The 16,040-nt window shown below is 43.2% G+C and overlaps 1 protein-coding gene across 5 annotated transcripts in view; it reads right to left on the bottom strand.

The window, feature by feature from the left end:
* Positions 1–16,040, bottom strand: part of ARHGEF10 (Rho guanine nucleotide exchange factor 10) — a 318,961-nt gene that overhangs the window by 144,141 nt on the left and 158,780 nt on the right. For all 5 annotated transcript variants that reach the window (XM_063916670.1, XM_063916669.1, XM_063916673.1 and 2 more), the window contains 2 exons: positions 8,818–8,930; positions 2,263–2,340 (listed from right to left, as the gene is read on the bottom strand). In XM_063916670.1, coding sequence (XP_063772740.1) covers positions 2,263–2,340; positions 8,818–8,930 — 191 coding nt within the window. The remainder of the gene's footprint in view (positions 1–2,262; positions 2,341–8,817; positions 8,931–16,040) is intronic.

Below are 16,040 nucleotides of genomic sequence, written 5' to 3'. Positions count from 1 at the left end.
TAAGAAGCAGGACCTATCTTCAGTGAGTAGGGCTGCTTCTCTCCCCTCAGTCCCACGTAGCAGAGAGCCTGTTGCCAGCAGATCTCTCTGAAAATAAAAAACCTAACAAAATACTTTCTTTTTAGCAAGCTCACTAAGTAGCACCCAGCTCGTCCAGGCACAGATTCAAACTGAGGTCTGGAGGAGGGACATAGAGGGAGGAGCCAGAACACACCAGAATCCAAATTCTTTCTTAAAGTGCCCTGTCTCCTGCGGAGCCCGTCTATTCCCCATGGTCCTTACGGAGTCCCCAGCATCCACTAGGACGTTAGAGAAATTATATTTTTATGTGGTGCTTGTTGCAACTTTACTTTTAGTAACAGTTGTCACCACAGAGACAGAGTTTTTATTCTCTTGTCAAAAAAATATTACAGTAGCAGCCAAATTTGACCGCTCCTCAGACCCAGCCCTACGACAAACCAAAACCTCTGTGATCTATTACTAACTCTCTGGCTACTTAAAGCTCCCAACATCTTGCTTCTGTTTGCCGGAACTAATAGGTTTTTAAAATTTGTCAATTTATATAGATGAAGTTAATGTGGAACAGCAGGATTTCTCAGCTTTAGAGCACCAGAACTTAAGGGTCCAGTCCAGGTTCTGCCTCAATCAGTTGTCAGCCAGAAGCTAGGTTCATTTATTAACAATACCTGTCATCTGCCTTTAAATATGTGTTCAGTGCAGGGACACATTGCTTCCGATGCTGGACCAGCTGGCCAGACAATAGGACCAGGGGGTGTGTGGTTTATGCTAGGAAACCATGTGGGATGTACTACAAAGTACAAACGTGTCTCGTGTCTGTAACCTGCGATCACCTTGCCTCTGTATTGTGAGCTGAACAGAACACATATGTGTTCGACCCTGTGTGTGTATAATAATATATATGCTGTATATATATATATCCGCTGAGTGCCATAGCCTGGAGGATTATCTCTCTCTCTCTATATATATCTATATATATATATCTATATATATATATATATATATAGATATATAGAGAGAGAGAGATTTTTTTTTATATATATATATTTTTTTTTTTATCCACTGATGGATATAATCTTATTCATTATTTAATTACACCAGCCGTGTGGATAGATTTGTTGAATGTGTATGTTTTTTTATGCAGGTCATGAATACATTTTAAGCAAGTAGCTGCACCTCTGATAAGTTTTCTGAAGCTTTTTAAAAATACCACGAGGTGCAGATTCCGATCATTTTTGGGTTGGAATCAGTAACTACAAATTGTACAACATGTCGGATTTTGCCGATCATTCCCCTAAGGCATCAGTGCATGTGGAATTTCCCCTAATAGATGCCTGACTTTTGGGCCCCATAAGCTTTGGTGACTGACAATGCTCCTGGTGCCGACCTGCTGCGCATCTATTGTATTAAGGGATTCCCACTCTGCAGTTAGTTTTCGCGAGTTCTGAACCTATTGGGTACATTTACTAAGATGGGAGTTCTATTTAAGATGGGATGTTGCCCGTAGCAACCAATCAGATTCTACTTTTCATTTATCTAGCACCTTCTCGAAGATAATACATGGAATCTGATTGGTTGCTGTGGGCAATAATGGACAGTAAACTTGCTGAAACACCACTTTTGCTGTGCCGTGGATGGCCTGTGTCGTAGAGTTATACAAGTGTGGGTTTTGCGGTTTTAATTGGTTTGTGTGTCAACTATCTTCCTCACCCAAGTTTTAATTACGTTTATTATCATTCTAGCTTTATGACTGAAAATGATTTGCAAAGCTACACAATTTTCCACAGTGCTAACAGACAGTCCTACAATGAATTGCAATAATTTGTGGTAATAGAATTCTAGTTTATTTATATAAAATATTACAAATGGAAAAATGGAAAACATACAAGGACAAGCAGCACACATGTATGGCACTACGGAATCCCTGTTGTGGCATCTTATACATAACTGATGAGGATGATGATGATGATGATATTATTATTATTCTTTCCTATGACTTCTCATTTCCCATTATCTCATGACTTTTAATTCCCTTATAATTCTGAATAAATTATAGTAAAATATAATTTTTCTTAGCTATAATTTATTTCACTCAGCAAACATACTCAGTCGCTGGTTTATGGTCTCAAACTGTTATGAAGAGGAATACAGACCTGCAGTTACATTGCTTTTTGCCTCTACATTCAGGCTTGACACATGACCGTATACAAGAAATTGTAATTGTATATCCTGATAGTACAGTACCTCTAGAATTCGTTTCAGTGAGTCCACATAGTTTTTTTCACTTTCCACTATTGAGCCAAGAATGTATCTTCTTACAACCTATAAAGACAGTATCACAATTAGCAGATATCCACTGTTGTCCAATTGACTTTGGTACTGAAAAGCTGTATTTGGTCCTTGATATCATATTGTTAAACAGTCTTACACATGTAATACTAACAGCAAGTTTGTTGGCAGACAGATATACTTTCCTCACAGAATATTGGCCTTAACAAATATGCTTTACAGATAGATCAATAAAAGAGGGCTTAAGAAGTATGAAATTCGGATGGAAGATGTCATTGTACCCATCTGTGAAAGATCTATGCCATATAATCACTGAAAGTGGGCATACAGCTTACACAAAGTAAGTAAATTTAAGGGAACGCCATCTATAAAATGTTAGGCCTACGCTAGATGAGCGTTAATGTAATCCCAAAATGTGCCTGAAAACAAAAGACGTAAAATACGGCCAGCCCTGTATAGTTAGCAAATGCAGATCTCTTCCCATGCAAGTTACAGGAGCAAACTCCCCGTTAATATGACAGGAGGTGTGGCTTATCTGTGAGCACAAAAGATGTTCAAATTGGCAATGCACAGTGAATGCACATTACTGTAATTGGCCTGAGAGTGCAGACAGCAAAGTATCCAATGTGACTGGAGCACGTGATATGCTAATCAACCAAGACAAAAATATATGTTCAGCACTAATGGACAGAGGGCAGCCTTCCCCTTTCAAACTTTAGTGTTTGGTAGACTGTAATCTTGCTTTTAAAACAAAGTTGCAGCACTTTAACTTGATTTGCATACATTTGAGCAACGAGATGAGGCCGGCGTCACTTTCATCATTAACTTGTAACTTGCACCAAGGTTTAGCACCAGCCAGTCCAATTACTCCAGACAGACGCGTTCCCAAATTTTGGCAGCAATTTGCATCACAACGCCCATAACATGAAATGACTGCACTTTGGTCATGTCTTCCTCCCCCCTCAGCCCCTAATTCATTCCCTTTGTCATAGAGAGCCACAAGTGCAAGCTGGACATTCACACAGAAAAAGTAAGAAGTTATGCTGAAAGATATGCAACTTGCGTTTCCGTCTAATCTTGAATAAGGCCTGCTGTTTATAACATCCCTGCTGCAAACAGACATTTTCATACAGCTATTTAGGGTGGTACAGCTATCTTGCCCCTAGTTTTCTTCTTTGATGACTGAAGGACCGATCAGTGCAGCACTTTATAGTTTTAAGACCAATAATTGTTTGATGAAACGTCCAAGCAGGGCCGTAACTACGTGTGTGCCAAGGGGGCTTGGCACACAGCGCAGTTGCCCTGAGGGCGCACGGCCAGCGGCATGTAATGAGTCAAATTGACTCATTACATGCCGCCGAAGTCTGCGCCGTGCGCCGCGCTGGAGGGAGAGGAGAAACCAGCGCCGGGCAGCAGAGAGAAGGAGGAGGAGGGAGGGGGAGCAGGGAGCCGCAGCAGCGCTATTTGATTGGTAGTAAGCGCCGCTGCAGCATCCCCCTCTCCTCCTGTATTGGCTGCCCGGCGCTGCTAAGGATGCTGGGATGCGGTTCCCCAGCATCCACAGCAGCGCCGGACAGCCAATACAGGAGGAGAGGGGGATGCTGCAGCGGCGCTTACTACCAATAACATAGCGCTGCTGCGGCTCACTGCTCCCCCTCCCTCCTCCTCCTTCTCATCTCACACAGCCTGTACCAGGAGACTCGAGGAGCGTGTCAGCGGGGAGAAGGTAAGTATATCTCCTCTCTCTCTCTTTCTCTCTCTCGGGGTCCCGGCTGCCGCAATGTGTAAAATGGGGTCCCGGCTGCCGCAATGTGTAAAATGGGGTCCCGGCTGCCGCAATGTGTAAAATGGGGTCCCGGCTGCCGCAATGTGTAAAATGGGGTCCCGGCTGCCGCAATGTGTAAAAAGGGGTCCCGGCTGCCGCAATGTGTAAAATGGGGTCCCGGCTGCCGCAATGTGTAAAATGGGGTCCTGGCTGCCGCAATGTGTAAAATGGGGTCCTGGCTGCCGCAATGTGTAAAAAGGGGGACTGTCTGCCGCAATGTGTAAAAAGGGGGACTGTCTGCTGTAATGTGTAAAAAGGGGGACGCTGTCTATTGTAATGTATAAAAGGGGTTCTACCTGGTGTAGTGGCGCTACTGTGCAGCGTAATTTGAATAATGTAGACTACTGTGCACCGTAGTATGAATTGCTATTATTTTGTGGCCACGCCCCTTCCCCGTGAAGCCACGCCCCTATAAAAATTTTGCGCGCCTACGGCGCGCACTGCCCCTATCTTACATGGGGGGGCGCCACTATCGTTTCTTGCACACAGCGCTAAAATGCCTAGTTACAGCACTGCGTCCAAGATCCTATTTATAAGAATGAGTGCCATTATGCTTGTGATGAGCAAGGGAGTACAAAGCCTACAAGCGTGCAGAGAGCAGAGCCAGAACCAGTGTTATCACTCTACTGTTACTGCATTACATCCTTATAACCTAACTGCACTATCAGTTGTATGATTTTGTCAGTATTGTTGGATAAAATCAGTTGTGTAAAAATAACTAACCAAGAAATGTAAATTGTTAACTTAGACATGTAATGTTTTCTGTTCAGTAGGAATTTTAGGCATAACGCTGAGGGGAGAATTCAATTCTCAGTGATGTGCCAATGTTCGGCTGCACACATCCCCAATGAGTTATGGCAGCCCAATATTGCTCATGTTCCTGAACACCTCTATGGCATGCAAGGAACAATTAATGATGTTGGTGTCAGTAAAGTGTCGGTGCTCTGATCATTCACACGGCACTCTGCAGACGTCACCTAGTACTAAATTATCCCCTAAGTTTCTACATGACTTTTAGATTATTTCACCCCCTTATTACCATTCCCACTATTATTACGTACACATTGCCTATCGGGGTCCACACACATTATACCAGACCAGTATAATATACCTGACAGATGCCACACTTGGCAATTATACAATACAGACCTCTTTATCTGAGGACTAGTGTACACAGAACCCATACCATCTGTGTACTGGGTACAGTGTACTGGGTACCTTGACTTACAGCATTAAAAAGCTAATTCCCAGTTGGGAGCAAAGCAAAAAACAGCAAGTAAATTTGAATATTGATGAAAGCATGCTGCACTGCTGGTGAGGAAGATGTAACATGTGCAGAGAGATTTAGATGTGAGAGGGAAGTGTCTAAACCCAGATCCAAGTTGCAGTGTAAAAATAATGATCACTAGTATTTGTGAGCTACATGAAAAGCAGTCCATATTTACCCTGCATACAAAAATAAATAAATGTGTGTGCAGCCCTTGCATCGCAATATGATTTGTTCCAAATTCAAATTGACCTGCTTGTTTTTGCTTTACTCTCAACTCAGAATCAGTCCTTTAGGATAGGTACACATTTTTCAATACATAGTTTGTTTGATTGACGAACGATATATAGTTAGCAGATTGGTGGGTGTGTACACCCGATATGGCTGTAAATGACGCTGTTCGCAGACATATCAGGTCGGCCCTGTAGCACAGCCAATATATCGGTACATCTGGCTGTATGAATGGCCAAGAGCCCAGTAGATCAGCTGCAGTAGCCACTGAATATGATGCTACAACTGGGCGGGCATATTCAAATGATTCTGGTGCCAGACATATCGAGTGGCGAATTGGTAAGTGTGTATGCACAAGATCATTTGTGCATATACCTCAGCAATCAATAGACTGACCGGCGGATCACATACTTATATGCAAAGAGGTAGCTTCCGGTCCATGTGATCTCCTGTATGAATAGTACTCACCGACTCAAGACACTTCTACCCAGGGAGTCACAATTTCTTCAGACCAACAACGAAAAACACCATATAACTATAATAAGACTCTGAAGCACAGGGGATACATCGGGGTTGCAAAAAAATAAAAAATAAAGAACTTGTTTGAGGAGAACCCATAAGATCAATAACTGAGTGGGCTGGCAGACAACAAAAATTAAGAGTGACATTGATGTCATAGAACAAATTTTTATTTTTAAGGGACTTAAAATTTGAGTCACAGCTGGTTGCAGGACTATCATAAAAGCATCTAAAATGTATTTTCACTCTGTCAAAGTCCCTAAAGTTTCTGGGGTCTAGACGTGTCCCTGAACCCCAGCCACTCACTTCACATTTCTATCTGCAATAGTGTGCATTGATGTGTTGCCTTGCTATTGTGATTTCCTAATTTGTGTATGCAGCGTTTGATTATTAATATAAACCTTCAGACAGAAGTTTTAAAGAACAGTTTTCAAGAAACGCCATTCTCTTTGTTTACCCTGGGCGACATCTGCTCAACTCTAATTACGTCTCTGTGCAGCAAAAATAAACCATCTAAGACCAACCGGTCTACTTGAAGGAGTACAAGTAGCAGCACAGAGGGTTTCTACCTCCTTTTTACTGTAGTAACACTACTCTATCATCAGCTACTTACACCATCATCGTTAGAATATTTGTGATTGCAGGATAAGCATGTTCACTTCCTTAGCTTTATACAACCCACTAATATACAGTAGTCACAAATTCTCCATGTCAGTGTAGTCAGAACCACTCAGTAATCAGTCTTTCACACAAGACAAAACAATCACAGTCCAAGGGAAAACATACAAAAAGGACATTATAATAATGCAGATTTCTATGTGTGTAGGGAAAAGACAGCTGGAATGCTGCATTTACTAGCATGAAATGAGCTGTGGCATTATCACCTCCCACTAACATACATTCTGCATTCATGAAGCTTGATCACATTCACTGCAAAAGGCATAGAGACAGCATTACAAAGCAATAGATTACACAGCCATCAGACCAGGGGGAGTTATGGAATGGGAGTAACAAAAGGAGTGGAATCTCTGACTCTGAGGAACATGGAGAGCATGGAAAGGCTGGCACAGGGTTCAGAAATATTCAGTTATAGTCTAGAGCAGTGGTTCTCGAACTCAGTCCTGAGCACCCCAAACAGGTAACGTTTTCCAGGTCGCCTAGTAGGTGCACAGGTGTATTCATTACTCACTGACACACTTTAAAAGATCCACAGGTGGAGCTAATTATATTAATTGCGATTCTGTGAGTACACCTGGAAGACATGGGGGTCCATCCTATTAGCCGCAATAATATCAGAAACATGCTCGCTGCCCCGTAGGGCTCAGAGTACAGACAGAAAGAGGCAGCAAGAGTACGAGATCACATGCAGTTTACAGCATTTAAATGCCGCGGCAACGGCTCATCGCAACCTTAGCAGATAATAGGATCGATCCCATGGAATGTTTAAAAACCACTGGTCTTTAGATGTAATCAGACATACTGTAAAGGGATCTATCCTAGAGAACATTTTCATCATGATAAATCCCTCTTTGGTAAAAACACATTTGCTGGAAAAGTATGAGGCACAACAACAAATACAGTAAAAAATAAAAAATATGATCTATTTTATATATACATGTTCACAGATGAACATAGTTCTATGTAAAGGCTTTAACACCCCAGGTCAGATTGTATATTATACTGATTCTTTGTATTATTGATAATGTTTTACTAAGTAAAAAGAAGTACAAAAACAATATTCCTTCTTTGTGTCAATACTTCGAACTCTAACCAGTTTTGACGTGCTGAGTTGCCTTTATCACGGCAAAGGCTTGAATAATAGCATCTCAGCAGGCTCACACTGGCTTTGTTAAGGAAATATAGAGAAAACGAGTCAGGGATAAAAGACATGAATTTAACAGGGATGATAAATGCTTTATAGACATGAAAAAGCTGTGACGTTGGAGGTAACAAAACAAAAGCGGTAAATGCTAATAAGTAACAAATATAAGCAGTTATGCAGACTAAGTATATTGACATTCTACAAAAATTAATGACATTTTTGATCAGTCAGCAATAAAGTAAAGAAAAAGGTTTGTAACACGTTAACATGATCTCAGCACACAGATTAATCACAACAGTGGGCCTGAGATTATAATGCTGGTCTTTCTTGTTTAGGTACTGTTACTTCTTTCATATTTTTAACGTTATAATGCCAACGGTATCATATATATTATAGCCTGTATTTTATTTGATATGTCAGACTTTACAGGGTTAAAGCTACTGTAATATATGAATAAGACAAAAGAAAATACATGTAATTAGCAACAAGAAAGAGGAGATCCTGCTTGTGGGGGGTGTATAACAAATGGCCACTAGATGGCAGACTCCTCACAAAAATGCAAACATTAAATTATATGATGCAAAAATGTATATAGTTTATTAAAACCACTAATCTGACTACTGTTCAATGGATATTTTACACAGATATATATATATATATATATATATATATATATACACACACATATATATATATATATATATATATATATATATAGAGATATATAGATATAGAGATATAGATATATATAGATAAAAAACACAGTTACTGCATTAAAAAAAATGACCATAAGTGAGCTGCTTTCTATAATTTTTATAGAACTATAGACACCCTGAAAATGATTACCTGTTGCTGAGTTAATCCTTCCGGCATAGGAGACATGATGGCCTCTGTATGCATGCAGTCTACATCTATGAATAAATTCAACTCTTCATCCTCAAGACAGGCGGACTTACGATCTAGAATAAAGTTGTAGAATCAACAAATTATTAATTACAATTACATCATAATTACCGTATTTTTCGGACCATAAGACGCACCTGACCATAAGACGCACCTAGTTTTTAGAGGAGGAAAACAGGAAAAAAAAAAGATTCTGAACCAAATAGATTCTGTTACATTGTCTTATATAGCGCAGCAAATTCCTTTGCGCTTTACAATTGTAAACAGAGATAAAACAAATTGGGTAACAACAGACAGACTTGGAGGTAAGAGGGCCCTGCTGCAAGCTTACAATCTATACTGTAGACACAGACATCAGCTTTACAGGCTCTGAGAAAGGAAGAGGTGAGGGGGGGAGAGCGGGGGGACTCACTTTATTGCCTGTCACAGCCTGTCAGTTTACGCTGCCCAAAGCACTCTACTCTGAGGAAGGAATCGGAGGAGGTGAGGGGAGGGAGCGGAGGAGTCACGTGATGCCGGCGCTCTCAGATGCCGGGCTCTGAGATGACGGCAAAGCAGCAGCAGCAGACAGGACCCGCCGCTACCCGCACCCGATAACTGCTGCCTCTCCCACCCAGTGCGCTCCCACCCAGCGCATTGAGAGCGCTCCATAAGGTCTTTATTGCTCTATTCGGACCATAAGACGCATTTACTTTCCCCCCCACATTTTTGGGGAGAAAAAGTGCGTCTTATGGTCCGAAAAATACGGTATATTACTTTTACAATATAAAAAGTCAAAACAGAGGCATACGTGCTTTCAAATTTAAACTGATACATTCTGTTTATAATAGACTAATGTATTCTGAAACTACTACTGAACCTACAATCTATACATATAATCAAATTGTAAGGGTTGTGTCTGTACATAGCCATTTTTTCAGAACTCTACCTCTATGGACTGCTTATGAACTATAGAGACGGAAAATATTTCGGAATTTGTGTCTGTCCATTCCAGCATCATGCAAAAACTACAGAATGGATTTGGATCATGTTTTCATCATTGTATAGCTTAATGACCTAAAAAAAAAAAAAAAGGAGGTATGTACAGATGGGCCCTCCGTTATCTTGGCTGGCTGAGGCGTTAGTCGCGAACGGGCATATTCAGCATACCAGGGGGGCAGGGAGGCGCGCCTAGTCGCAGAGAGATGCGCCTAGTCGCAGGGAGGCGCACAGAGCGTTTGTCGTTACCTTTAAGTGTAATACCTGCGATCATACACCAGATGTCGCTTTTTACAATCACCACTGCGCATGCGTGTGGTCTCCCGTAAAATACAATACTGAAATACATAGTAAGAACTACTTTACTAAGGCGTCTCATTACGCTACATTGTTTCATACAGTATATAACAGTATATACAGTACAGACGCAAATAGTACAGCCCAGGGCTTAAAGTGGTCCTGGTGAGGTGGTGGAACTCATGGAGGAGGACCATGGAGGCACCAGGACATGAGGAAGGAGTAGGTGGCTGCAGCTCATCAGCAACACTAGTGCTGCCTGTATCATCGATTGACGCAGATGATGGGGTGGGCTTTTCTGTTGGAATTACTGTGCAGGGCAATGGAGATGGTGGGACTAGTTCCCCCTACCATTACAGGTGGTGAAACTCAGTTCCACCTCGTCGTCGTCCCCCCCCCCACTTTAACCCCTGGTACAGCCTATGCAGATGCAAACAAACGTGATAAAGCCACAGTATGGTTCATTTACAGTACTTTAGGAATATGTGAGCGTCCAAGTCAGATAAATCAACATAAAACCAGTGGTGTACACCGACGCAAACAAACGTGTTACATGCATATTGTTGCCTATTGATGTTAGGGATATTGTATGTTAGCGTCCTAATCCCGTAGCCATTACGGCATAATCAAAACTAATGGATTTATTCATCTGTCGGCGGCGAAGTGTCCGAGTGGTGAAGTGTTCCGCTTCCCATGCTTAGAGTCCCCAGGTTCGATTCCTAAAGTATGAATTCATGTTAGTTTCTTCCAGACACTTTATTATTATTTTTATTTTTATATCTATTGTACTGTACTATACCTTCACATTCAATACAAGTGTGCACACAAGTTTTACATAAAGCAGGGCAAAGCTGCAGGAGCATTTCTACTGTTAAGGTTCTATGCACCGTAAGGTACACATACAATTCTGTAGCAGGGCAGACTCAATTGAAATGGCTACCATCTGTGACTCCTTGCCCCATGGAGGCACTCGGCCATGGAGCAAGTAACAGCACAGGTTTTGCAGGCTATGGGCCGATGCTGAAGAAGCGTCACAATCCCCTAGCTAAAATACACAGGGGCGAGAGGGATAAGCGAGGTCTATGCACATAACGATACACCGGACTCGATCGCATAGCCCAGTGACAAAATGTCCGAGGCCCGCGAACCCCTGCCTCGTGGCAGCACTCGGCTATGGAGCGAGCGACGGCATAGGTTTTGCAGGCTATGTGCCAATGCTGAGGGAGCATCACAATCCCCTAGCTAAAATACACAGGGGCGATAGGGATACGTGAGCTCTATGCACATTACGGTACACCGTACTCGGCGATAGGGGTAAGCGAGGTCTATGCACATAACGATGCACCGGACTCGATCACATAGCAAAGTGACAAAATGTCCGAGACGCATGAACCCCCACCTCGTGGCAGTACTCAGCTATGGAGCGAGCAATGGCATAGGTTTTGCAGGCTATGGGCCAATGCTGAGGGAGCGTCACAATCCCCTAGCTAAAATACATACACAGGGGCAATGAGGTCCCGTAGAATGATCAATTAATAAATACTGTATAGTGTACAGCAGGCAAGTCCAAACTGTGGCCCTCCAGCAGTTGAGAAACTACACATCCCAGCATGCCCTGACACAGCTTTAGCATTCTCTGACAGCAACACTGTGTCAGGGCATGGTGGGATATGTAGTTTCACAACAGCTGGAGGGCCGCAGTTTGGACATGCCTGGTGTACAGTATACAGATGCAAAACAAGGAGTTTGCATCAGAATACACTAATTTATATTTACTGGTACTGTATGTCAACGGGTGCTCATTACCGCTGTGTATTGTATATAGCGGAATGAGTCGCTCCCGCAGATTTACTCTGATTTATGTGAAACCTGTGTGCACCCTTCCATTGAATGTATTTCAAAGAAAAAAATAATAATAATAAAGTGAATGTCAGGGGAACACCAAAAAAAAAAAAAAAAAGGATGGCACCTTGGGAATCGAACCCAGGACTATCAGCGTGGGAGGTGGGAGCCTTCATCGCTAGCCCACGACAATTCATGAAATATTCACAAGTTCATGTGTAAAAGTACTGCAAAGAGCGATTCCTTCCCATTGCTGTTGGTTTATGCCTTAGGGGACTCGGACGCTCATATTTCAAAAGCACGGTATTAAGTGCACTGTACATACTTTAAATTCAATGAGCTACATTGTTCCTTTCACACATTAGTTGTGCCTGCATAGACAATGGTTAGTTGTGTCTGCATACACAAGTGTTTTAACATGTTCGTTTGTGTCTGTATTAATTATTTATTTTTTTAACTCTCTCCATTCTGACCATTGGTCACCATCTATTAACATTACAGTCGTCACTGACCATTTGCCAGAGCTTGTAGATCAATCCGCCGCTATTCGATCTAAAGTACTGGATTAGTGGAGCATTAGCCACCCAGTTGTGGAGATGTGTATTGCATGCTGAGGGGTATATGCAATTCACGGCGAATCGCGGCAAATTATCGCGGTTTTTTAATTCAACACAATTCGACAGGTGAATTCCGGCAGGTGGCTGCCGGAATTCACCATATTCAATGAAAAACGGATTCGACAGTCCCGCGGGCGAAAAACGGCCGATTTGCCGGATTTTGCCGCGATTTAAAAAAACGGGGGTAAACGGGAAAAACCCGTAAAAAAAATGGCGTGGGGTCCCCCCTTCAAAGCATAACCAGCCTCGGGCTCTTCGAGCTGGTCCTGGTTCTAAAAATGCGGGGAAAAATTGGGCAGGGATCCCCCGTCTTTTTAAAGCCAGCACCGGGCTCTGCGCCTGGTGCTGGTGCAAAAAATACGGGGGACAAAAAGAGTAGGGGTCCCCCGTATTTTTTACACCAGCATCGGGCTCCACTAGCTGGACAGATAATGCCACAGCCGGGGGTCACTTTTATACAGTGCCCTGCGGCCGTGGCATTAAATATCCAACTAGTCGCCCCTGGCCGGGGTACCCTGGGGGAGTGGGGACCCCTTCAATCAAGGGGTCCCCCCCCCAGCCACCCAAGGGCCAGGGGTGAAGCCCGAGGCTGTCCCCCCCCATCCAATGGCTGCGGATGGGAGGCTGATAGCCTTGAGAAAAATGACAAGAATATTGTTTTTTCCAGCAGTACTACAAGTCCCAGCAAGCCTCCCCCGCAAGCTGGTACTTGGAGAACCACAAGTACCAGCATGCAGGAGAAAAACGGGCCCGCTGGTACCTGTAGTTCTACTGGAAAAAAAATACCAAAATAAAAACAGTACACAGACACAGTGACAGTAAAACTTTATTACACACTGCCGACACACACATACTTACCTATGTTGACACGCCGACTGCCACGGTCTCCGGTGATCCGAGGGTACCTGTGAAAAAAATTATACTCACCTTCCAGCGTCCAGAGGTACATCCACGTCCAGAGATACATGCACGTACTTGTTAAAAAAACAAAACGAACACCCGTGCCATGCCGGACTGAAAGGGGTCCCATGCTTTCACATCAGACCCCTTTCCCCGAATGCCGGGACACCACGTGACTCCTGTCACTGAAGTCCCTTCAGCCAATCAGGAAGCGCTACTTCCGTGGCGCTCACCTGTTTGGCTGTGCGCTGTCTGAGCTGTCAGACAGCGCATCGCAAAGCCTCTCCATTACTTTCAATGGTGAGAACTTTGCCGTCTGACAGCTCAGACAGCGCACAGCCAATCAGGTGAGCGCAACGAAGTTGCGCTTCCTGATTGGCTTTAGAGACCTTTCTGTGACAGCTGTCACTCTGAGAGGTCTCTCTGCATTCGGGGATAGGGGTCCCATGTGTAAGCATGGGACCCCTTTCAGTCCGGCATGGTACGGGTGTCCGGTTTGTTTTTTTTAACAAGTACGTGGATTTATCTCTGGACCCTGGCTGAGGTGAGTATATTGATCTTTTCTTTTCAGGTATCCGTGGATTCTACTTGGAGAAGAGGACCGATGTCGGCGTGTGAACATAGGTAAGTATGTGTGTGTCGACGTATGAAATAAAGTTTTACTGTCACTGTGTCTGTGTCCTGTTTTTATTTGGGTATTTTTTTTCCAGTGTTGTAATAAGCAGGGTGGTCCAGACTTCACCCTGCTCTGGCTCCCAAGCTTACCGATTGTTCATCCATCTGACACCGACCTGTGGTAAGCTTGGGAGCCAGAGCAGGGTGAAGTCTGGACCACCCTGCTTATTACAACACCTGCGGCTCCTCAGCTACCTCACTGGTACGTTTCTGCTTTGTTTGAACAAAACTGTACGAATATTGTATTTCATCATCCATCCGGGGACATTGACCCATTGTTAAGCTTAGGAGCCAGAGCAGGGTGAAGCTTGGACCACCCTGCCCTATTGAACACCTGCGGCTCCTAGCTTACCTTATTGGTACGCTTTTATAAGTTGTTTTTGTATGTAATTGTGTATTAAATGTGTTAATTTTATGAAACATTTTAAGTTATCAGTTTTTAAACCACATTTGCACTTTTACATCTACCCATATTATAAGGTGACCATTGTTTTGGTCTTCTCATAAGACCACAGAAAGGGAGGCGCCCAAGGTACACCACCATCCTCTTACACTGTGTTTAAGTGGTTTGAAGAATTTTGGAAATGGCCCGTGGAAGACAAGGAACACTGCGGCACACCTGTTTCCACCATCACACAGGACAATGTTATTGCCATGCAGGCCATAGTTGAGGTGGATGCCAGGGTGAGAGTGGCCCAGTTCCCAGTTAGAGAAGGAGACAGGCATCTCATTGTGATCCATTCGCTCATAATCCAAGAAAAGCTTGAACTGAGCAAGGTTTCTGCATGCTGGGTGCCCCATCAGTTGACTGCAAAGCAGAAGGACCACTTATCCCCATGTTAAACAATGTGCTTGGCATCTTAATAAACAAATCCATGCTGACCCCCACTGCAAATCTCAGCTGGAGGAAACAATTACGGAATATTTTGCAATTAATGAAACGGCGGAGGTGTCCAGTGTCACAGTATGGGTACAGGAAAATTGCTTCAATTAGGCACAATGTTGAAGGAGAAAGAAGGTGAAAAGCTAAAGGTACTTGACAAGGTTGCCTTCTCTCTCCCCTAATTTTTGTACAGGTTGAGTATCCCTTATCCAAAATGCTTGGGACCAGAGGTATTTTGGATATGGGATTTTTCCGTATTTTGGAATAATTGCATACCATAATGAGATATCATAGTGATGGGACCTAAATCTAAGCACAGAATGCATTTATGTTACATATACACCTTATACACACAGCCTGAAGGTAATTTTAGCCAATATTTTTTATAACTTTGTGCATTAAACAAAGTGTGTCTACATTCACACAATTCATTTATGTTTCATATACACCTTGGAGGTCATTCCGAGTTGGTCGCTCGCAAGCGGATTTTAGCAGATTTGCTCATGCTAAGACGCCGCCTACTGGGAGTGAATCTTAGCATCTTAAAATTGCGAACGATGTATTCGCAATATTGCGATTACACACCTCGTAGCAGTTTCTGAGTAGCTCCAGACTTACTCAGCATCTGCGATCAGTTCAGTGCTTGTCGTTCCTGGTTTGACGTCACAAACACACCCAGTGTTCGCCCAGACACTCCTCCGTTTCTCCGGCCACTCCTGCGTTTTTTCCGGAAACGGTAGCGTTTTTTCCCACACGCCCATAAAACGGCCTGTTTCCGCCCAGTAACACCCATTTCCTGTCAATCACATTACGATCGCCAGAACGATGATAAAGCCGTGAGTAAAATTCCTAACTGCATAGCAAATTTACTTGGCGCAGTCGCAGTGCGAACATTGCGCATGCGCATTAAGCGGAAAATCGCTGCGATGCGAAGATTTTTACCGAGCGAACAACTCATACACACAACCTGAAGG

The sequence above is a fragment of the Pseudophryne corroboree genome, chromosome 4 (genome assembly GCF_028390025.1).
Source record: "Pseudophryne corroboree isolate aPseCor3 chromosome 4, aPseCor3.hap2, whole genome shotgun sequence".
Lineage (NCBI taxonomy): Eukaryota > Metazoa > Chordata > Amphibia > Anura > Myobatrachidae > Pseudophryne > Pseudophryne corroboree.
This window is presented reverse-complemented; position numbering and strand designations above follow the sequence as displayed.